Source organism: Micrasema longulum, unplaced genomic scaffold (genome assembly GCF_059751315.1).
Source record: "Micrasema longulum isolate JH-2025_06_02 unplaced genomic scaffold, ASM5975131v1 h1tg000818l, whole genome shotgun sequence".
Classification (NCBI taxonomy): Eukaryota; Metazoa; Arthropoda; class Insecta; order Trichoptera; family Brachycentridae; genus Micrasema; species Micrasema longulum.
This window is the reverse complement of record NW_028278010.1, coordinates 55813-79873: the sequence shown is the minus strand read 5'-3', so window position 1 is coordinate 79873 and position 24061 is coordinate 55813. Positions and strand designations below refer to the sequence as shown.

The window sequence follows — 24061 nt, the reverse complement described above, 5'->3', positions numbered from 1 at the left end:
AAAACGGTGTAGATTTTATAATTCACTCTTTTCACAAAATGGCTATTATCTCAGTTTCACTTTAATATGGCCGGCTGCTTTCTGTATAACTACGTTCAAATGATTGGGTTTGTTGTAAACATGGCAAACTCTACTCCAGTACTGCAAAGTTGGCAATATCCAAAATTTTATCAATTATTTCACCATTGTTTCTTGACAGTCATGATTAATTCATCACTAGTTGTTGCATGTGAAAAAACTGGTTATAAGAATTGAAAATATTTTTAAAAAGCTATCAGCTTTTTGTGATATGCTCAAAATAAAGATGGATTTTGCAGGTTTTCAAAATAATCATCATTCATAATTTCCTGTCCACACCTATTGGTGCATAGGTCACTGCATTGGTACACTAATCGCAGCGTATCTTAATTAGTTTTGTTACATAAAGGTAGGATGATCAGTCTCGCGTTTCAGGTGCCAGCCCGGGGACTATGAAATATTCTAGTTTAAAAACATCCTATTTCATCTCGAACATGCCGGGAACCGAACCTGAGATCTCTTGTGTGGTAGGCAAACGCTCTGACTATTACGGTACATCAATACACGATAGTATGACACACCAGGAAGCGGACTTGCAAAAAGTACCCTCGTATATTATTATTGTGGATAATTTATATAGCGCAATTTTTGTGATTATCGCCCCAAGGGCGCTGTATATTAAATGTTTCAACACGTCTTGCAGCTACATAGCGCATGGACGGTTGGGATTTTAGATCGTCCTTTCCAATTATAATATGATTTAACAACAGACGGATGGGAGCTAGATTACAATACATCCTCCAGCTAGAGAGCACAAAGACAGTTAGAATTCTTGACTCTATTTATGAATTTTAAGTTTGAAATAATTTGATAGTTTATGACATTTACACATGGAAGCTAGTTTAAAAACATCTTGCAGCTACAGAGTGCCTCGACTAATAGCATTCTAGAAACCTAACGATGATTGAAAAAATATACATTGAGCAGAGTAGTAAGTTAGTCGAGTGTCCACGATAAAAGGTAAACAATAAAGTAAATAAATTTGATAAAGCACTGTTTTCACACTAAGTATTGCTCCAAGATGAAAGCGGCTAACGGCTCCCTCTGCCTGGTAACCGAAAACATTATATCCTTAGTAAGTAAAAGAGCGATGAAAGGAATTTAAAAAATGATAAGTATATTTATATTGCTATTAATTATTACATTCATGTTCAAAAAAAAAATTCTTTTCAATTTTTGTACTGTTTGTTTAAAATCGTGTAAAAAGAGGTTCTGGTGTGTTGTAAAAGAACGGTTACATGTAAAATAACTTGGAATACAATGTAGAGCAACAATAATCTCAGTGGACAATCGTAATGATGATAGTGTGTCCGCGTCTGCCCGGGGAAGATGGTGGCCAGCGGGGGCTTCAGTGTTGCCACACTAGTGGCCGAGTATTATATTAGAGTTGCCATCTCATTGGGTTTGCCATCGTTGTATTATACAATTATATAACTGTATATTATGGAGCGGTGAGGTCAGATATTTTTCAACCCGGTCAAATCTAGGCATTTTTTCAAATTGAAACTAAAAAGATACTAATGCATTCCTTTTTTTATTTACTTAATTTATGGGGTATTTATTGTTCTTATGATATTTTATTGAAACTGTATGATTAGGTCGAAACTCGGAGTAATAATGCGCCAAGCTAAAGAGGTGCCCAAACGTAGGAAGACCAATTCTATGACTATTGGGTATTAAGTTAGCTACAGTTCGCAGCAAAACAATGGGCCGTACTCGGGTGGAGAATTGCCAAATGGATATCAATTTGCATTGTAAATACTCTTAAATATGTACCTGTGTATTTATTATTGCAGGGTTATTCCAATTTATTTTTCTACAATTAACCTATATTAATTTTATAAAATTGAAAATACATGTGTGTGTGTATTTTTTAATTTTATTTTGTTTTTATCATTTTATTCACAATATACTTATGTTACATTTATTGAGACATAAATCCCACTCCATAGAACCAAAGTCATGTGTTTGTTTGTCCGTCACATCTCCGAAACGGTGAGTCGCAGCAGCCTGAAATTTGGACATGTCATTTATTATAATGTAAATATCCAAGTTATTTACAAACAAAGCCAAGCACAGCTACAAAAGCATCCCATCAAATCGTTATGTTTATGTTGTTTAATAAAACGGCCACCAATTGGTTGCTAACCAACAAACCAACATCGCTTGCGTTCTATGAAACATAGTGATAGGGCTTCTCTCTAGGTTACGCATTATTACTCTGAGGGTCGAAATATATTGCAACAGAGAAAGAAAGCATTTTTGTGGAAATAATGAATATGGAAGTCTAGTCAATTTGCAGGGCTTATGACCTGTCATTGGCTGGATTAAGTGAAATTTGTTGCCAATGATAAAAAATAAAAAATACTATCTGAATATAGTGAATTTGACATGTTGAAAACTGTTTTAATTTTTTTTTTTTTTTAAATCAATGAGTAAGTTCAGTGTTTTTTTTTTGTTAACAGACTCAAACTAAACCAAAATATTTTTATGTGTCATTATCATCGCTATAATTTTTCAAAGTTTTGTGATTGTGAAATTACTCCGCCCGTGACTTCTTAAGTTCTCTGCAGTGAGTTGTCCTGATTGGTGTGTTGACTTCCCGGCAACCGAAAATGTATCTCAACACTCTGCCATTGGTTGATTTCGAAAAACTAGCGATGTCGTTCAAAGTAGTTAAGTTTTATCAAAATCATTTTCATTAATTAAACTTCTTAGATTTTCACGGCCGTTAAGATGCACAATAAGTTTTTCTGGGTTATTATGCCGTGTGTCGTTCGTATTCTCTACCGACGTTTCGGATCGCGTTACAGCGTCCATCATCAGGGTTGATGATTACATCAACCCTGATGATGGACGCTGTAACGCGATCCGAAACGTCGGTAGAGAGTACGAACGACACACGGCATAATAACCCAGAAAAACTTATTGTGCATTTTCATTAATATTTTCATAGATTTTTGAGAAACTTTGGCATACAAATTAAATCCTTTGATTTTTTTTGCTCTTAAGAAAATGATTTTTATATCCTATTTCCCGTTGCTCTGAATTTCTTCATTTCGGGTAGCATGAATATTCTTCATTTAACCCATTTTCATAATAATTGCTGTGTTTTATTTAAAACACATTAAACTAATTAATAATGGCTACCTCAATGGCATAATTATGTAGACACGTTACAAGCGCAAAGTTGATGGCACTTAAATTCGATGTCCGTTGATAATTTATTAAGTTGTATTTTCTGAAAATAAAAAAAAAAGTTTAAAAAAATGTTTAAATGATTCCATTTGATTATTAGTATACATAGGTGGTTTAAATATTACTAGTATTAAAAATTTTAAGCATACACCTTTAAAAAAATTATAATTATCAATCAATAACGAAACAGAAATTTATGTGAACGATATAAAAAATAATTGAATTAGAAAATCCTAGCCTAAATTTATTTTGTTTTACTGCCTTTTGTAATGTTTCTAGACCGAAAATAAATACTTTTAATACAGTCCTTGTTTTATTTATTATCTCCTTATATGTATAGTCTGATCAACGCTAATTGGAGAGATAGTGAGGGCTCTAATTTAGCATTTCTGTCTGAAATGACAGAACTAATGTTAGTACTAAAATTAGCCGTTTGCCAGTTTGGGTTGGTCGGACTATAGTTGATATTGTTACTCTTAATCGAGGCATCTTGAAATTTTTCCCTTAGGAATTCAAACAGTGTACATACTTGATTATGTATCTGTCTATCTATCTATCTATCTATATATATATATATATATATATATATGAATCGCCGTGTTGTGTCTCGCAAAAACTCGAAAATGGCTTGACAGATTTACGTGCGGTTTTTTGCAAAATTTTCTAATTCACGTACCTACTCAAGGTTTACAAATAACGACATCTTCAATATATGACTGAAATGCATATTCCTAAAAATTTGGAGAATGTTATTTTTTTGTAAATTGAAAAAGTTAGTATTTTAACGTTTACAAACATAAATTATTTTCAATGGACACTGAATTGATTAATTTTCTAACAATATCTCAATTTCTACATGTTGACATATTTTAATGGATATTTAGTTACGTGTAAAAAAAATTAACCATTTTGACCAATTGACATTTGAGATATTTTTGAAAAATGGATTTTTACACAGAATGCACCACTGCCGGTAAGTAGCGTAGAGTTTGACATTTGCAAAAAGAATTCTTTATTTGAAAAATTATTATTTAATGTTTTGGAATTTAACCACAAACAAGTATCGAGGTACCTACCTATGCAATTAAATCAATATTAAAAATGTTTAGTTTGGTAATTCAATCATAAACAAGTACTTAAATAAGTACCTTATTTCCTATGAAAAGTCTTTTTCCTTTAGTTCGAATAATATTTGCGCGCTTTCGCGGCTGCGCATTTTTGATGTATCAGACTTCCCCTCCCCCCAACTCCTTGTTTCTCCCTTGTAGAAGTCATAAACCATTTGCCTTTTCTGATATTATATTTTAAAATTTTTATTCTTTCTAAAAATTTCTTTTGATGTGCCAATATGTCTTGCTCATACCGATCATCATGGTTTCGGATGTGACAGGGTTTAATGAACATCCTGTATACACTCAGACCAGCACTTTTGCTGATTGGGAATATTTCGTACAAAAAAAATATGTAATATAGTGAAATATATAAAGTTAAAACGATGTATTTTGTCATTTTCGTAATTTATTTTGGTTTCGAATTAAATGTCAAGCTCACATCAAAACACGGCTGGCGATTAAAGAATGACTAAATTCGCGTTGGGCATGAGTTGAGTATCATGATTTTAGAAGGCTCAGGGTAAAACACTGTCTGACTTTTCTTCATCAACACGCATTCACGTATTTTCTCCATAGATTGTGGTACTAGAGTAGTGATTTTTGCACGATTTTGATTTGAGCGCGATGAGGCCTCTCAGCCAATCACACGTGGAGATCAAACAAAAAACAAATCCTTATTACGAATATATAAATAGCTTGAAAAAGTCCAAAATAAATAACGTGTGTGATTAATTACGAAAAAAATGTTTGTTCAACCAGCTAATAGCAGGTAAGCTAACATTCGGGCAGGACAACGTCTGTCGGGTCCGCTAGTTTTATATATTACAAGCGGACCCGACAGACGTTATCCTGCCCGAACGATGGCTCGCCTGCCATTAGCTTGGAAAAAGACTTTTCATTGATAAGTAGGTACCTAGGTACTTGTTTATGACTGAATTCCAAAACTAAAAATTATTAATTTTTAAATATCGAATTTAAGTACGTACCTAGGTACTTTTTTATGATTGAGTTCCAAAAGATAGAATAAATATTTTTTAAAATACAGAATTGTTTTTGCAAAACTCAAACTCTGCTCTTCTAACAACAGCGCACTTTATTTAGGATTACGATTTTCAAAAATGTATGAAATGTCGGTTTATATTATTTTAGTTTTACCGAAAATCCAGTAAAAAGAAGTAAATGGGTAGAAATTATGAGGAACTTAAGAAACAAATCTGATTGAGATCCACAAAAAACGAATGCCGTCTGTAAACGTTAAAATACATTTTTTTTACACTAAAAAAAATAACATCTCAATTTTTTAGTAAATGCATTCTCGCCGAATGCAACCCTGGTAGGTCGATGAATAAAATTTATGCTCCTATTTTTTTGTTTACCTAATAGATTGAAGAATTTAAGATCTACAAACATGCGCAGCGCAAAGCTCACTATTATGCAAAAAAACGCACGTAAATCAGAAGTCGTTAAGGAGTTCAGTGACATCGCACAAACAGAAGCGTTATGCATAAAGCTAAGGTCAATTATATAAATTTGATTTTCGTTAAAAATAGGAAAAAAAGCGCACTGGTGTAAATTACGAGCCATCTGAAACCTAAATTAAATCTGACGGTTTTAAATAAGATTTTATGTAATTTAAAATTTTTGTTTTTTTTTTCTCAGTTGGGAAATTATTTCTACGTTAGTAAGCGCATACAGGGTGTTCTTCAAACCCTGTCACATCCGAAACTACTATGATCAGAATAGGCAAGAAGACATATTAGCATATTAAAAAAAATATTTAGAAGAAATTTTTTAAAAATAAAATATTTAAAAGAACAAATGGCTGCTTATTTCTGCGGGGGAGAAGTGAGGGGAGCGCGGCGCAGACTCTCCCTCCCCCTCCTCGTTTCCCCCCTGCAGAAGTAAGCAACTATTTGCTTTTTTTGTATTTTATTTCTTTTAATTTTATTATTTGTAAAAATTACTTTAATGTGCCAATATATCTTCTTGCTCATACTGATCATCGTGGTTTTGGATGTGATAGGGTTTGATGAACAACCTGTATATTGGATCAAGGGTGTTTTTTAATTTTATTATCAGAATGGGAAATAAATGCCAGGAGCTTAAATCCATTTTACTAAATAAAGATTAATCAATCATAATGAAGTCATTTATAAAAAAGACAAATATAAACATTAGGTCACAGGCCATTTGTTGTTTGACTTTAAATAATGCAAATATTTACGGGAGGAATCCGATGCTCTAACGAGAGTTAAACCTAGTGAGTGTTGGTTAAACTGTCCAATGTGAATACCATTTTAGGCGAGATTACGTATTGCAAATTGCAACCTAGCGGATGAAAATAAACACCGTAAAGAAGATTGCCAGGAAAACTAATTGTTTTTGTACTTAGTAGCATAAAAAATATTTTTAATTTATAATTTATATTTTTTTGCTATAAATTATTAATAACATATTTCCATGTATTATATATATCTTTTCTGCATTCCATTTTTCGACATGTATAAATTTTTTAAATTTATATTTTTCTATTATTTATTTATTTATTATCATATTTTATTACATTCACAAAATTATAATTTATACAAAGTTGCTTTGACTGCCTAATTAGGGTTATTTACCCCGTTCTAAGACAGTCGAAAAAATATAAAAAACAGTAATCAATATATAGAAACAGTTATAAAGATAGAGGACAAAGTGAAAAACAAAGAAAAAATGGAGTAAAAACATAATAAAAAATGTAGTAAAAAACATAGTTAAAATGTAGTAAAAAAACGAAGCAAAAACATGGTAAAAACAAAGTAATAAATATAGTGAAAACACAGTAAAAAACATTAAAAATATATAAATATGTATTTAAAAATATTTTAAAACTCCGTAAAATGCGAAATAAAAACAGAATACATAGTAAAAAACATATTTAAAGTCATAGTAAAAAAAATAATGTATGTGAATAGCAAAAAGCATATTTAAAAAACAATACAAAATAATAAATTCTATTATTATGTATTTTGTATATTGTTATGATTATTTTGTATATTGTTAAATATGTTAATAAATGTTTTTGATTTATATATAGAAGAGTCTCGACTTAACACGGAGTTTTCTAAAAAGTCGGGACATAAAAAAATATAATTGTGCTCTATGATAAATTTGTGTATTTTGCGCATTAAATAAAATATATAAATAAAAATTAGATCATTTGACGAATCCGTAAACTTTTTTTACAATACTTTTACAAATCTGAGAGATAAATTTGTACCCGCTGTTAAGACTTTGAACAGTTCATATCCTATATGGTACTCCCCCGCGCTAGTAAAAGCAATTAAAGAAAAGGATAAATACTTAAGAAAATATAAGACTTACGGCAATCACTCCAATCTAATAACTTTTAAATTATTACGTGATAGAATCAAACATCTTGAAAAGGATTGCCACGATTCTTACATTGCCTTCGTGGAAAAGTCCATCGAGGACTCACCTAAAAATTTCTGGTCGTATGTGAAGTCCAAATCCAAATCTAACTGTATTCCTAATAGTCTTGTATTAGGTAATATGCGAGTAAACACTGGTATTGAAATTTGCAACGCATTTTCTGAATATTTTCACTCCACTTTTCTAAATCCAGCTAGTATCCAATCGAGAAATTCCACTAATCCCTCATCTACCTCGTCTCATGTGTATACCTCAGATATTAATTCCATAGTGATTACCACAGACTATGTAAAAAATCTACTCTTAAAGCTAGATACTTCAAAATCAGCTGGACCTGATCACCTTCCCGCATGTTTTCTCATAAATTCTGCCAGTACTATATGTGTACCGATCACTTTGCTATTCAAAAGATCTCTCAAAGAATGCACAATCCCACATATTTGGAAATCCGCTTTTATAACACCAGTCCACAAGAAAGGGCCTAAAACCGACATTGCCAATTATAGACCAATTTCTAAACTGTGTATAGTGTCTAAAGTATTTGAAAGAATAATCTATAACCAACTATATTCCGCCATTAAAAACTCACTGAGTCCATCTCAACATGGTTTTCTAAAAGGGAGATCTACTGTGTCAAATTTAATCTTACTTAATGATTACCTTACTGATTCAATGGACGGTGGTCATCAGGTAGACGTTATTTACACCGATTACAGTAAATGCTTCGACCGAATCGATCACAAATTACTATTAAAAAAATTAACTAAAATCGGTATTAGAGGTGACCTCTTCAGATGGTTTTCATCTTATATAGACAACAGGTCGCAAGCGGTAGTGGTTAATAATTTTATTTCTAGTTGGGTACGGGTCCCCAGCGGGGTGCCTCAAGGGTCTCTTCTGGGACCTTTGCTCTTCATAATTTTTGTTAACGACATTGATAAATGCTTTACCTCTTCGCGCTTGCTTTGTTTTGCTGACGACATGAAAATTTTTGCAACAATCAAGACCCCAGCTGACGTCTTTGATCTGCAGTCAGATCTCGACCGTCTAGAGGATTACTGCAACTCCAACTGCTTGGACCTTAATCCTTCTAAGTGTTCAGTTATTACATTTAGTCGCTAAGTAAATTTTTTACGTACTAACTATGTGCTTAAGGGTCAAAACCTCCAACGCTCATTATGTGTAAAGGATCTAGGTGTCTTCCATGATAGTAAATTACTTTTTGACACCCATGTTGACAGCATCATAAAAAAGTCATCGCGTGCGCTTGGCTTTGTTATGCGTAGCTCTACGTCGTTCACTATGGCAAAGACACTTAAAATCCTTTACTGTACATTAGTGCGAAGCAACTTAGAATATGCATCACAAATATGGAATCCTATGTACAATGTGCAGATATCACGCATTGAAAATATTCAAAAAAAATTCGTAAAGTTCATGTGTTTCCGGTTGAAACTTGAGTTTCAATCTGACCAGTATATTCATATATGTAAAAAACACCACCTACTGCCTCTGCAAAAACGTCGTGAAATAGCGGATATAATTTATTTACTTAAAATTGCCTCTGGTTCAATTGACTGTCCTGAACTACTTTGCAAACTTTCTATCAATGTTCCTTCCAAAGTTTTAAGAAATAACCCTCTTCTTCACATACCTCTTGTTTCATCTAATTATAGGCAAAATTCATATTTATGGCGAACTTTTAATAATTTTAATGTAATTAATAAATCATTTAACATAGATTTATTTGAAAATAATCTTAATAACGTGCGGCGTTTGCTTTCGAAATAACTCGTAGTATTTTTTTCTTTTCTTTTAAATTTACATTTAATTACTATTCATTTTATGTTCGAGAATCTTTTTTAACTTACTGTGATGCTACTTGTGAAAACCTGTAATTGGCTTATTTGTTATTTGTTTTGTTATATAAATATATGATAATCATAGCTGTTGGTTATCCAAATAAATAAAATAAAAAAAATAAATAAAAAAATGTTCAATTCCCGCGAAAACGGTCTATTGCACAGGCCACGCCCCTAATACGTCCCGATTCGGTTAAATTTTGAACTCTGACTTTTTAAATTTGAGCAAAACATCGTCATGAATCTTGACGTCACAATTATCAAGGCCAAACATGTTGCGTTTTTGTAGGGTCATATATTTTTTAAAGTTATGTATGAAAGCATTTCTCCACAGGATCCATATAGATTTTGAAAATACAATTAATTTTTCATAATCCAATTTACACATTTTTATCGGTATTCGTAGTAGGAGATATTCCCATATTATAAAACAAAACCCGACATATTCATTTGATTTATTAGAGGAAAAATAAAATCGTAAAGTTAGTGTTCGTTTGAACTTACCTACGGTCTCGAAGGGTTAAAATTAAAAATATGATTCAAGTGTGGATGTAATTAACCGAGGTAATCATTTTAAGTCATTGCAGTTTTAAATTAATATTTTATCATTAATAATATTGCATTGTAAAATGTGCTCTAAATCTAAAAATAAATTGTTTTTCAACAACGCTATTTTTTGCAACAACAATAATCGCATGTTATTAAATTTCGTTATTCACTCAGACTAGATAATATTATGCATATCAACACTTATTCTTACCTTGGATTCTTCTCAACCTTACCCACATCTGATGCAGCATAGTGCACTGATCGAAGCATATCTTGATCAAGAAAAAATGCCTTAACAAAATATAAGCAATAACATAGTCTTTATTCAATAAAATATACGCATCATTACAATATTAATACATTATAAAGAAAACAAAGTATTGAAATATATTTTGTCCCGATAAACTGTTCAATAATATTAACAAATTACAACAAGGATGGAGAATACCTTAGAAAAGGGAATATGGAAGTCTAGGCATCTACAGGGCTTATGACCTGTCATTGGCTGGTTTAAGTGGCCACTTTACACACTGTGTAACATTCACAATTTTGCCTATGTTTGAACACCCATATTTCTTTATTTCTTCCATTTGTTGATTTTAGTGAAGTTAAAGAGCTGAAACCTTTATTGTTGTGAAGAGATTCATCTGACTGAATAATTTAACATACTAGGCAACGCCTGAAAACAATTTTCCAATTTTAAAATTTCTTCTTGGACCAGTTGGTTTTTATTACAATATTTGAGTTTGTCCAAATGTTTGTAGACAAAAGAACCAACTGGTTCAAGAAGAAGTTTTAAAAATTGGAAAATTGTTTTCGGGCGTTGCCTAGTATGTTCAGTCAGATGAATCTCTTCACAACAATAAAGGTTTCAGCTCTTTAACTTCACTAAAATCAACAAATAAAATAAATGAAGAAATATGGATGTTCAAACATAGGCAAAATGGTGAATGTTACACAGTGTTCAAAGTGACCACTTAAACTAGCTAATGACAGCTCATAAGCCCTGTAGATGCCTAGATTTCCATATTCCCTTTTCTAAGGTATTCTCCATCCCTGTTGTAATTTGTTAATCTTAATGACTACCGTGGGGGTGAAATCTAGTCTGTTGTCTACAAACATTTGGACAAACTCAAATATTGTAATATTCAATAATAGTTTGTCATCGGGTGCTCAGACATTAGTTTTAATTAATAATCAAATAAAAAAGTACAGGCATAATTCTGTATACGTATAAAATAATGAACAATATATTATTTTGTTTTTGATGCTTTGAAAAATATTATTAAGAAGAAAAAAACTTAACAAAACCAGATAAAAATGGTTTAAAGAAATATTTTTTTGAAAGTAAGAAAATAGAGTAAAATAATACAATTAAAATTAAAGAATAGTAGCCATTTACTTGGATATATTTTAAATATAGGAAAAAAATATAAGCACATATATAAATGTGTGTGCTCATAAATATAATCAAAACGAGATAAAAAATAAAACAAAGTAAATTAAAAATTTCAATTCATATCTACAGAATAAATAAAAATAATAAGAAAATTAAAAGTACCCTTTAAAATTACAATCTAAAAAATGTAAATAAAACAAGAAAGAAATGAAAGAAAAGGTTAACCTAAGAAAATAACAAAAATGTATTCAATGAGAGATAAAAAATGTTTTACATAAATAATAAATCAATATAGGAACGCTATGCTATGTCTACTAACCACTTTCGTAATATAAACAAAACAATGAGGAAGATGATTCTCCTGGGAAGTGTCGAAGGGACAAGGTCGCGTGGACGTCAACCGACAAGATGGAGCGGCACAGTCACTGAGTTATCAGAATCATCACTGATGAATGCCTATGGAAGAGCACAAGACCATTCCAAATGGAGGGAGACTGTCCACAGACGAGCCGTGCCTGGAGCCAGGCGTAATCACCATCCTCAGACATGAGGCACGGATTGAAGAGAGAGAGAGAGAGATGGCGAAGTTTCTTGAAAATGTGTGAAAAAATAAATAAAAGAGCACTACATTAGTGCACCAAATGCAGCGTATTTCGATCATCTGTTACATGAAGGTAAGGTGGTCAGTCCTACGCTTTAAGTGCCAGTTCAGAAACAATGAAACATAGCAGTTAAAACAAACTTTAAAATCAATATTGTACGTTCACTCTGCCAGGAATCGAACCCAGGACCTCAAGAATGGTAGGCGAACGCGCCAACCACCTCACAACGAGGCGGCCTTATCTCCACTCGATTTCCTTATTTAGGATTTTTACCCGAGAGCAGCCATCGAGCCGAAAACACCCGTCCATTGTTTTGGTTCTATTTAACACACAACCACAATATTCTTCACCCGCCTGAACGCAGAAAAATGTCTACAAAGTTAAATGGAATTTCCTGTATGAAAAATTGAATTGTTTTTAAAGCGTGTTCAATAAGGAAATTCAGTGTTTTTTTATTTTTTACTTGTTATTAGACTATTAAACTAAGGCAGTTTATTTTTATTTTTATTATTATAAAATAATGATTAAATAATTATTCATGTTTATTTCCACTATAAACTATGATTAATAATAAAAATAATGTAACCCTTGGGGGTTACCCGTGCCGAGGACTTTTAAAAAAATATTTTTACATTTGAGAATAAACAAAGAAGACTTAATAAAAATAGATAATTAACAAAATGTTCAGACAGTTTTAAACACTACCTACGTATTTATGTTTATTAATTTATGTACATCTATATTATTTATATTACAAAACTCACAATAAAAGAACAAAAATATAACATAAGCCATACATTTGTGGAGCGGTTGATTCAATATTGGTTTGGGCGAATGAGACGATCCATTTTACTTCTACCTAGCTCCACTATCCATTTTCAATAGCCTTTCTGAACATTTTCTCGTTACTGATTGAATAGACAGTGAAAGTAGGTTAAAGATTTTAATTGAATAATACTCAAAAACCCTTTGTCCGAAAGTGGTATTAGTTTGTATTTTTTAAAGTTGTCTTTGTGTTGAGGATCTAGTATTATTGTTTGTTTGTGATGTATTGTAGGGGTCATGATTTTCATTTGAGCAGGTAAGAATAGTTTTTGAATCTATAAGTGAGTATTGTTTTACAGTATAATTGCTTTGGTGTCAAAATTTGTGATTTGTCGAATGTATCGTATTATCAGAGCTATGATTTTTAAAGTTTTGTATTTCTGAAATAACTCCGCGTGCGACGTGAAAGGTTCTCTTCCGCTTATTTTCGATCAGTTCTGCCCATTGATTGGTTCATTGACGGCAAGCAAACCGGAAATCTTCCCTAACTCTCTTATCATTGGTTTATTTATATGAACCGGTGACGTCTTTCAAAGCTGTTTTTATCAAAAATATTTTTTATATATTTTTTTAGTACATTTTTAGGAAACTTTGCCGCACTATTTACTGCTCTTATTTTTACCCCGCGCAAGAGAACACTTTTTGTATCTAATTTCCCGTAGGGCTGAAAATCCTCATTGTATTCGGGGCCCAGCAGAGAAATGAAGTGACAGTGTTAGCCAGTTCTTTGTTTGGGTCCACGTTATCTTGAAATAGATCATTGAACTGTATGGAGTAAAGTTCACTGCGCTTGCGATAAACTTCGCCTCTGGCTGAACTGCTTTACTTGCGCTTTAGTAACCACTTATTCAGTAGAATATAATGATGATTTTCAATAACATTAACTAATAACAACATACACAAAAGTGAATTATCATTCATCGATGCTATATAATGGGACGATAAATTCGTTTTAATTAGTTCAAAACTGTTGGCCAGCCAGCTCGAGCAAGATGAAGTTCTTAGCAATGTTTGCGTTGTGTCTCGTAGGAGTAAGTTCCCACCCCAGTAAACTTGAAGAGCTGGACTCCAAATTGTGGGAAGGCGTCGATGATGTTTGTAAGTATATTTCTACTAACCAATAAAACTTATAATTTGGGTCGCTTTATTTATTTGACACTTTATATACAAATAAGGGCGGGAATATCGCCTTAAGGCAATTTCTTTCTACTTACCCAAACCGTTCAGTTTGAGAAAATTATAAATGCATGGACATATTGAATCTTACAATTTTATGCAAAAATTAGAAACAAAGATTAACAAAATAAAGGAGGCGAGGGATGGGAAGGAAAGAAGAAGGATAAAGGAACAATTTAAATATTTAGATAGTGACATTTCAATCTTGACTTAAACGTAAATAAAGAAGGGGCGTCTCGAACATTAGTGGGTAGATTATTCCACAATTGAGGGGCTACTACAGTGAAAGAGGAGGCAAGACAATTAGAGCTATGACAGGGTATTAAAAGGGTTCTCTCGTTACTAGAACGAAGAGATAGTCCGTGTTGTGAAAGAGTTTGGATGAGCTCTCTCAGATAAACAGGCGAAGTGGGATTATTTAAAATATTGTGAAGAAGTGATAAAATTTGAATGTTTCTTCTATGCCTGATACTGAGCTAGTGTAGTTGCGTGCGATACTCGATTATGTGGTCAAATTTGCGAAGATCAAAGATATAACGAATATAAATATTCTGCAATCGTTCTAACTTATCGAGTAATTCAGAGTTAACATCTGGATAGCATACATCCGCATAGTCAAGGAGTAAAAGAAGTAAGCTCTGGACTAGCCGCCGTAAATGGGGTGTTCTAGGTGTCACTTTTTTTTGTGCATATTTGCACATTTTTATGTTAAGTTATATTTACATTTGATTAAAATTATTTATTGACAATTCTCGATGGAATTCCATTGTAATGATGTAATAACTTATATTTGCATATAAGTTATTATTTTAAAAATACTAGTTGGACCCTGTACAACTGTACATTGTAATAAAACAATACATAATTTTCATAGAATAGAATCCTCTCTTACAGTACACCGCCAACACATAATTCAATAATTTGTCCCACTCTGTTCCATTGAAATATTGCGTTTTGTATCTCTTTCAACGTATTTTTAAATGTACCTTCACTCATATTTAGTTTTATATAAATTATACACTGTGTAATATTCACCAGTCTGAAGATGCTCATCAGAGGGTGAAAGCGCTAATTGGCCAAACAAATAAGTGGAAGTGTACCAAGTATTTTTAAATTAATAACTTATATGTAAATATAAGTTATTACATCATTATAACTATATATTTATACATATTAGGTGTTAACATAGGCTGCGTAATTTTTTTGTCAATAAAAAAAAATAGCACATACCAAATAATATATTGGCTCCGGATTCATTATAATAGCATCTTAACTTGAATTTGTTTTATAAATTTAATTTTTAAGTTGAATAAATTAATAAAACAGTTGAATTTTCAAGTTAACTTCTACAAACATAAACTTAATTTATTTTTCCTGATTTATCGATATATTTTATCACCCGTGTATAAGTTTGAAAAAAATGTTTCTTGAATCATGCGGTTTCGTAATTCATTTATTTAATGACTTGTAACTGATTCTCTCTTTTACAAAACCACCATTCAAAGAGTTAAAAAATTTCAACACTTGAGATTTGTAAAATATTGTCTCCACCTTAAAATTTTCTTTTAATTTTAAATCGTGACAATATCCAATTGTTATTTTAACAGTAAAAAAGACTCTTAAATTACGTTACTCTGTAGTCTACAGTGTCCTTTAAAATTTTTCTTGAATATCACTTATATATCCCATATATGAGTGCATCGGGCCAGTTCTAGTAAGTTAACCTATATGATTTTGTGTAGATCAACTTTTGAATTATTATTCCACAATTTTACATGTAAAATACATTATTTAGTTTTATTATTTAATATTCTATGCAAAATGTTTTACATTTATTATTGTTTGCAATATTCCACTTCTGTTTCAAATATAAAAGAACAATTTTTGATGGATGCAGAAAACGAGGAAGACCGAAAAAGACATGGCACGATCAAGTCCATCAAATACTTGAAGATGGACATGTCAAAAGTAGGAATAATCGGCGTGCGTGCATAAGAAGATGTATGAATGTAGAGGAAGCGAGGTCTGTATGCCAAGATAGAGTGTTATGGCGTTCTATCCTCTCTGCCTACCCCTACGGGGAAACGGCGTGATGGTTTGTTGTTGTTGTTATTTTTCTTCTGGAGAGTATTTTTATCGATTTGCATTTGATGTTACTTGCAGAAACAAAGATTGTGAATTTGGTTTCAGGTCACTCCGTTGCCAGTCAGATTGAAAAGCACACGAGACCCGCAGATACAGTTTACCTCCGCGTGGTAGAGTATACCACTCTCGGTATCCGCTCTCACGACGTGTTCCCGTCGGCTGCCAAGTCCTTGTTGGAATCCAAACACTTCGACCCCTCGAGAAAAACCGTCATTTTCATCCACGGCTTCACCGACAACCCGGCCCTCCTTTCGGGACAGATCATCGCCCAAGCCTACAAAGTGCAAGGAAAATATAACATTCTAGCCCTGGATTCCAGCAAACTAATCCAGGCTTTCTATTTGAAATCTTCAGTCATGGTTAGGTACATCGGAGAGATGTTAGGATCTATTCTCAATGATCTCGTTAACAACGGCGTTTCTGCCGATTCTATTCATCTCGTGGGGCACAGTTTAGGAGCTCACATCGCCGGTTTTGCCGGAAAGTCTTTCCAACACATTCGGTCTGGTGAAAAGTTACCGAGGATCACCGGAATGGACCCGGCAGGGCCTTGCTTCTTCGACTCGAATCCCGATTCCAGACTGGATAAGGACGACGCTCGTTTCGTCGACGTCATCCACACAAACATCGGAGTCTACGGAATCAACAAGACCATCGGGCACGTAGACTTTTATCCGAACGGAGGTGGTATCGAGCAGCCCGGCTGCGTCACGTCAGTGTGCTCCCACAACAGGGTCTGGCAGTACTGGCAGGAGTCAATCAACAGGCCGAATGTTTTCATCGGAGTTCGTTGCGACTCTTGGAAATCTTTCTTGCAGTCCAAATGCTCCAAGAATGAGCAAGCCGTGATGGGATACGCAGCTACCAATTCTAGTTCAGGGAACTTTTACCTAAGAACCAATTTCATTCCACCATACGGGTTGGGAGAGATTGGACTTTCCCCCCTCTTTGGAAAATAGAAATAAAACATTAACACGCGGAACTTTAAACTGGATGTAGGTACATAAGATATGTCATATGGTTAATAGGTATTTGGTTACTTTTTACTTTTAATTTATTTATTATATAAATCTTTACGATACAAAACAATTTTAAACAAAGATAATTATGTTCAATAGTCCAGAAACCGCATACGCACATCAAACAGAAGGCGACTAAACTATAAATGAGTAGGTTTTGACCCATTAGTTTCTTTGTAGACGTCGCTCAGTACGCAACTCCTGATTTAAATTCAACTATGCCTGTTGTGTCCTTTTAAAGTGTATAAATACTGCTAGGATCTTTAAGAAACAGGATGGAATCACATTTCACGTGTAATTAGCAAATGAATGTGTATGTAGCAAATACATTACTTAAAAATTGAATTATTTTTCCATCTGTCAGATTTTCGAAGAAACAAAATGAAATTTTGTTGAATAGTTTTTCTCCGTATGGGCGTCAGGCGACTCTATTAGGTTATTACCCTGAGCCTAAGCTGCAAAGATTATAGTGTAAATGAAATGAAGTAATATTTTATTTTCTACATATGATTGGCCCATTTTCATAGAAAGAACGGGTTGTGGTCCCGTGGCTAGTGTCGCGGACTCACGGATCAAAAGTATAAACCCCACTCTACCTCAACTAGATTTTTGTTATTTACAACTTTTTGAAAATGGCCCCCGAAATCGAAAAATTTGGGTAAATAGGTTACCGTTTTATTTTTCTTAAAAACAAAACAAAAAGTAACTGAAATAATTTCACACGCACAACAGGTTGCTCGCGTACTCGGTAATATATTAAAACAACGTGTAAAAGTGTGTCTGCTATTAGAATCGCGGCGCCTACTGTCGTCTGGTGTCGGCCGAACCGGGGAATCCCACGCCGGCACCAACCGGCGTAAATCACACCGGCGCAAAACGACGTTTATCTGTATATCAATCCACCCTAATTTTAAATTGACGTGTGGATTTGTAGGACCTTTTAGAAATTGGACATAATTTTTTCCATTAAAAAATAAATTATAGAATTCTTAACCATTTGACACAATGTTTTGTCATTTGAGATCAGATCTTCAAAAGTGTTTAACCATACATTTTTGAGTTTGCCCAATTTTTTGTAGATAAAAGACTGGATTTTACTTTCTAGGGAGTTATTAAAATGAACATATATTACAACAGAGATGTCTAACATTTTAGAGAAGAAAATATGGATGTCTAGGTATTTACGGGGCTTATTACCTGTCATTGGCTGGTTTGAGTGGCCACTTTGCACACTGTGTAACATTCACCATTTCGCCTGATAAAACAAGATTTTTCTTCTATTCTTCAAGTCCAGGCAATGACAGGTAATGAGCCCTGTAAATGCCTAGAATTCCATATTTCCTACTCTTAAATGTTCTTTGTCTTTGTGGTAATATGTTAATTAAAAGAGTTGCCCATATTATTAATTTAAACTACAGTAATAAATAATAATAATTATTTTAAAACAATTTGTGTCGGAAATACGACAGTGTGTTTTGAAGTGATTATATTGAATTAAAACTCACCGAAAATATTATATAAGTATCTTAATTACCTACTAGAAAATGGGAAATAAGTGATTTTGTTTTATTTTCATTTTAAAATGTAAATCAAATCAAATTCATGAATACTACTTACCTAGTTTATATTATTTATTTGAAATATAAAAATAAAGAATCTTAAAATAATATTTTTGTTTTCGTGAAGTATTTTATAAAATCCTTATTGATCACTTAATACATAAATACAGGTATACACGACCAAATGGTGGATATATTGCCCCTGGAAATCTTAAAAAAAAACCTAAAATAACTACAGAAATTATGAATTGGTTACACAAATTACACAAATTATTAGATAATTACATAAATGACCAAGATGCATAACTAATCATCATCATTCCCTTTCCGCACCTAATCATTTTTGATCATTTTTGTTACATGAAGGTACGATGATCAGTCTTACGCTCCAGGTGCCAGTCCACAGACTATGAAATATTATTGTGTAAAAACACCTTTTTAAATTAATATTTCATATCATGCATGTTTGTAAAACGCGCTGACCATTACACCACGAGGCTGACGATGAATAATGCCGCATAAATAATGACATGCAGTTATATAAGTGGTTATATAAGTAGTTGCATAAGTAGTTTTAGTAGTTATACATATGTAGTGACATAGTTACATAAATGATAAGATAGTTAAATAAATTATTAAAAAATACTGTTAAGGGTAGCAATTTGTTGAAAAGAGTAAAATAAATGATGAAATAGTTACATAAATTATTAGGTAGTTACATAAATGCGGTTATTTTTACATAAACGATGAAATTATTGATGATGACATGGTGAGATAGTTACATAAACTATCAGGCAGTTGCATAAAAGAGGTCATTTTTATATAAATGATGAGAAAGTTACATAAATGATATGATAGTTACATATGTACATGATTAGGTTGTTACATAAAGCAGGTCATTTTTCAGGCGACTTCCCTCGGTTAGGTGACTAGATCGCGATAGTACAACAGATGATAAACTGAATTTTTATTTCATGAATATTCGCGGGTTGAAAACGAAACGCGAAGATTTTTATAACAGTGTTTCGGCCTGTGACCTCGATGTTATAACATTAACCGAAACTTGGTTGAACGATGGCGTTTTCGACTCTAAATTATTTGATAGTAATTTTACAGTAGTAAGGCGAGATCGTGGTGGCCACAGGCAGGGTGCGGGGTGTTTATTGGCTGTGAGAAATAGAAAAAACTTTGCAAGTCGAGCGTTTTTCTGTTTTAGAAACGTCCAATGAAAATCTCTGGGTAAAACTGACATACGATCTCGATATTACGTTCATTTGTGTATTATATTTCCCTCCGGCGAGTGAGACGAATATATATCAACTGTTCTTCGACAGGGTATTGTCCAGTTTAGAGCTACTTCGGGACAAGTGTCATTATATTGGGGGACTTTAACATGCAATCTGCAAAAAACATTAAAAGTATAGAGGCTAACCTCACTTTTTTGTGCTCAGTGTTGGGTCTTTCGCAGTATAATTATATTTTGAACTCTAGAGGTAGAACGCTGGACTTAATATTCAGTAGAAGAGTTGTTGGTGTATTTCGGTCAATATCACCTCTTACAAGAGAAGATAAGTATCACCCCGCACTTGAATTTTGTTACAATCTGATTGCAGATCGCCCCCGTCGATCCAGAGTTCCCGCGGAGGGTACGGTTAGTCAAAGAGGATGGAATTTTCATAAAGGCGACTTTGACCGACTGTACTCTCTCATGGACGGTATCGACTTGGGCGAGTTGTATAAAATATTAGATATAAATGAGGCGGTACAATATTTTTATTGTATTGTTGAAGGTGTATTTGATTCCTGCTTCCCTAGAAAATCTCAGGTTACGGGTGGGAGGCGATATCCAAATTGGTTTTCTAGGGATATTGTTAGAAACATACAGACTAAGCATTTCTATCATAAAAAGTGGAAAGCTTCTGGCTGTCGCGGTGATTATGAGATGTTTGGGTGTTACAGATCTGTCGTAAGACGTAGCATTCGATTGGCGTACCGGGAGTTCATTTCCAACATGGAAAGCAACATTCTTCATGATCCTAATACCTTTTGGGACTATATAAGGTCACAAAAGGCGGATGGTGGGAATGTTGACTCCATGACATGGGGTGAAAAATTGGTTCGGGGTGCAAACATAGCTGAGGCGTTTGCAGGTCATTTTAAAACAGTATATAGCAATAAACCTCCGCTTCTGGATGTTAATATTGCTAAGCAATGTTCACAGACCGGTGCACAGTTTATTGATGTTCAAAATATCAATGAGAAGGATGTGGCCGACACTATCAAAAAATTAAGTAATACTTATTCTCTCGGACCAGATTTTATTCCGACATTCTTCCTAAAAGGTTGTATGGAACTGATCAAAAAACCCCTCTGTTTTTTGTATAATCTTTCTTTTAATACGAGGGTCTTCCCAGAAACATGGAAGACGTCAAAAGTAATACCTATACATAAGAGTGGATCTAAGTCGTCAGTAGAAAATTACAGACCTGTAGCTGTTCTTTCTGCACCAGCGAAGGTATTTGAAATTATCATATGTAGAATCGTCACTTCCCGAGTAGAGCCATTTATTATTGATGAACAACATGGGTTCAGGAAAGGCCGCTCGTTGAAACCAATCTAATGGTTTTTGCAAACTACGTCACGGAAGCTCTGGATGCAGAACATCAGGTAGACTATTCATATAATGGCTTCGCCAAGGCCTTTGATACTGTCAACCATGATGTCTTATTAAATAAGCTTTATGAGATCGGTTTCTCGGATGGTATGTTAAAATTAATGGCGAGCTACCTCCAAAACAGAAACCAATACGTCTCCTACGGTCTATTCGCGTCAGAGTCTTTCCATACTTTCTCGGGTGTCCCGCAAGGCTTTAACCTGGGTCCATTGTTGTTCTCAATTTTGATTAATAATATTAAAAATGTAATTTTGAACTCGCGTTTTCTGTTGTTTGCGGATGACTTAAAATTCTTCTTAAAAGTGACAACTTCTGACAATTTTCGTCTTCTCCAAGCGGATATATCTAATATATCTGAATGGGGAAGCCGAAACAAACTTGGGTTTAATGTTTCCAAGTGTTCGGTCACGTCCTTCACTAGGGCCCAAAAAACTCTTTTTTTTTCGCTACAAAATGAATGACCAGAATATGATACGAACATCGAATGTTAAGGATCTGGGCGTTAGATTTGTGAGCAGTCTGACATTTCATGAACACATAGAGACAATCAGTGGTAATGCATTGAAGATGTTAGGATTTGTTCTGCGTACTGCCAGGGTTTTCGAAAATACCCGCGTACTGAGAACTCTTTACAACTCCTTGGTGCGAAGTAGACTCGAGAGTGGCTCGATGATTTGGGGGCCACATGACCGAGTTTCTCCAGGGCATGCTTGGCTACAACAGTTTAGAGACTAGAAGGAATGTGTATTTGACTGCACATTTTTATCGCGGTATGATCGATAATTCTGAAATTATGATAAGCATTGATTTGTATGTTCCTGATAATTACCTAAGACAGCGTCAGCATAGATTGTTTCATATTCCGATATTCAGGACCAACCTGCCTATGGTTATGCCTGTTGGAAGGGCTACCGCTATGCTGAACAACATCGCTCTGGATATTGATCTGTTCCATGTATCCGAAGAGGTTTTCCGGAGCAGGATTCTTCTACTACTTTGACATGAGTCTCTTTCGTGTAATTTTTTTCCTTTTTTATAATATGTACGTATTGAGTATATGTTTGTAATGTATATGTTATATTTAAAATAAATTAGTTGAATTGAATTAAATGAATGAATTTTTTACATAAATGATGACATTGCTACATAAATGATGAGATGGTTTCATATATTCCGAGATAGTAACATAAATGATTAGATAGTTACATTAATAACAAAGGTGCATAAATGATGGCATTATTACATAAATGATGAGATAGTTACATAAATTATCAGGTAGTTGCATAAATTAGGGCATTTTTACATGAATGATGAGAAAGTTACTTAAATGATAAATAAGTTCATACATGATTAGGTTGTTACACAAAGTAGGTCATTTTTACATAAATGATGAGATGGTTTCATATATTCCAAGATTGTTACATAAATGATTAAATAGTTACATAAATAACAAAGGTGCATAAATGATGGCATTGTTACATAAATTATGAAATAGTTACATAAACAATAAAATAGTTTCATAGATGATGACGTAGTTACATACATTTAATCAATACAAGTACCTACGGCCCGTTGTATTGCTGTTATCTGTAGCTAACTTCATGGTCAATAATCATAGGATGATTTTTTCCGTATGGGCGACTCTATTAGGTTATTATTCTAAGCGTCATACTATGGATTACTTATGTAGCACCACTTTTGTAATATAATACCTCAAGGGCGCTTTACATAGTGATTCTATCGATAAATAAATTTAATAGAAGCTTTTAAATTTTTAATTTAAACAAAACAGATTATTTTGTTATCACATGTTATCACAAGCATCGTATGCATTTTATAGTTAACTACCGTATTATATGGGACTTGTTGCGCATTATTTATTCAATATGTACAAGTTTAATTTGAAAACAAAATGTTATTTTCGGAATAAGGTTTTGAAAACTACCATACTTTTTAAAAATACAATTAATGCATCATAATTTGTAGCAATAATTCACGGACAGTGTATACTTGTAATGCAGTATTAAATAGACTTCATGAACTCGGCAATAGTTATTCCCACGTATCTGATATATTTAATGTAAGGGTATTGTTCCCATAGAACAAACCTTTCGAACTTTTTCAAAGATGGTGAATGGTAATTATATTTATTTATTCATGCATTTCATGTACAATTTTTTGTTCTCTTTGCCTAGCTGTGTGAAACAGTACTTATGATTTTCTTGTTGTTTTACTGTAGAATGTTTCATTATTTAAACTTTCTACTGAATATGCTGTATAATTTTTAGGTTATTTTTTTAAATATAAATCTTGTAAAATTTTTGGTGAGATTTTTTTTATTTTCAAATCTTGTTTTTAATATTCATGTTTTTGAAAAAAAAAAAATTAAGCCAAATATGTTAATATTATAAATATTTGTAAAAGGCAG

At 33.1% G+C, this 24061-nt stretch overlaps 1 protein-coding gene across 1 annotated transcript; it reads left to right on the top strand.

Moving 5' to 3' along the window:
* Positions 1 to 14010: 14010 nt before the first annotated feature.
* On the top strand, positions 14011 to 18102 carry LOC148278852 (phospholipase A1-like). Its single transcript, XM_088230773.1, has 2 exons — positions 14011 to 14158; positions 16427 to 18102. Exons 1-2 carry the CDS (start codon positions 14053 to 14055, stop codon positions 17338 to 17340), a joined length of 1020 nt encoding a protein of 339 aa, XP_088086899.1. The 5' UTR covers positions 14011 to 14052; the 3' UTR covers positions 17341 to 18102.
* The last annotated feature ends 5959 nt before the right edge of the window (positions 18103 to 24061 follow it).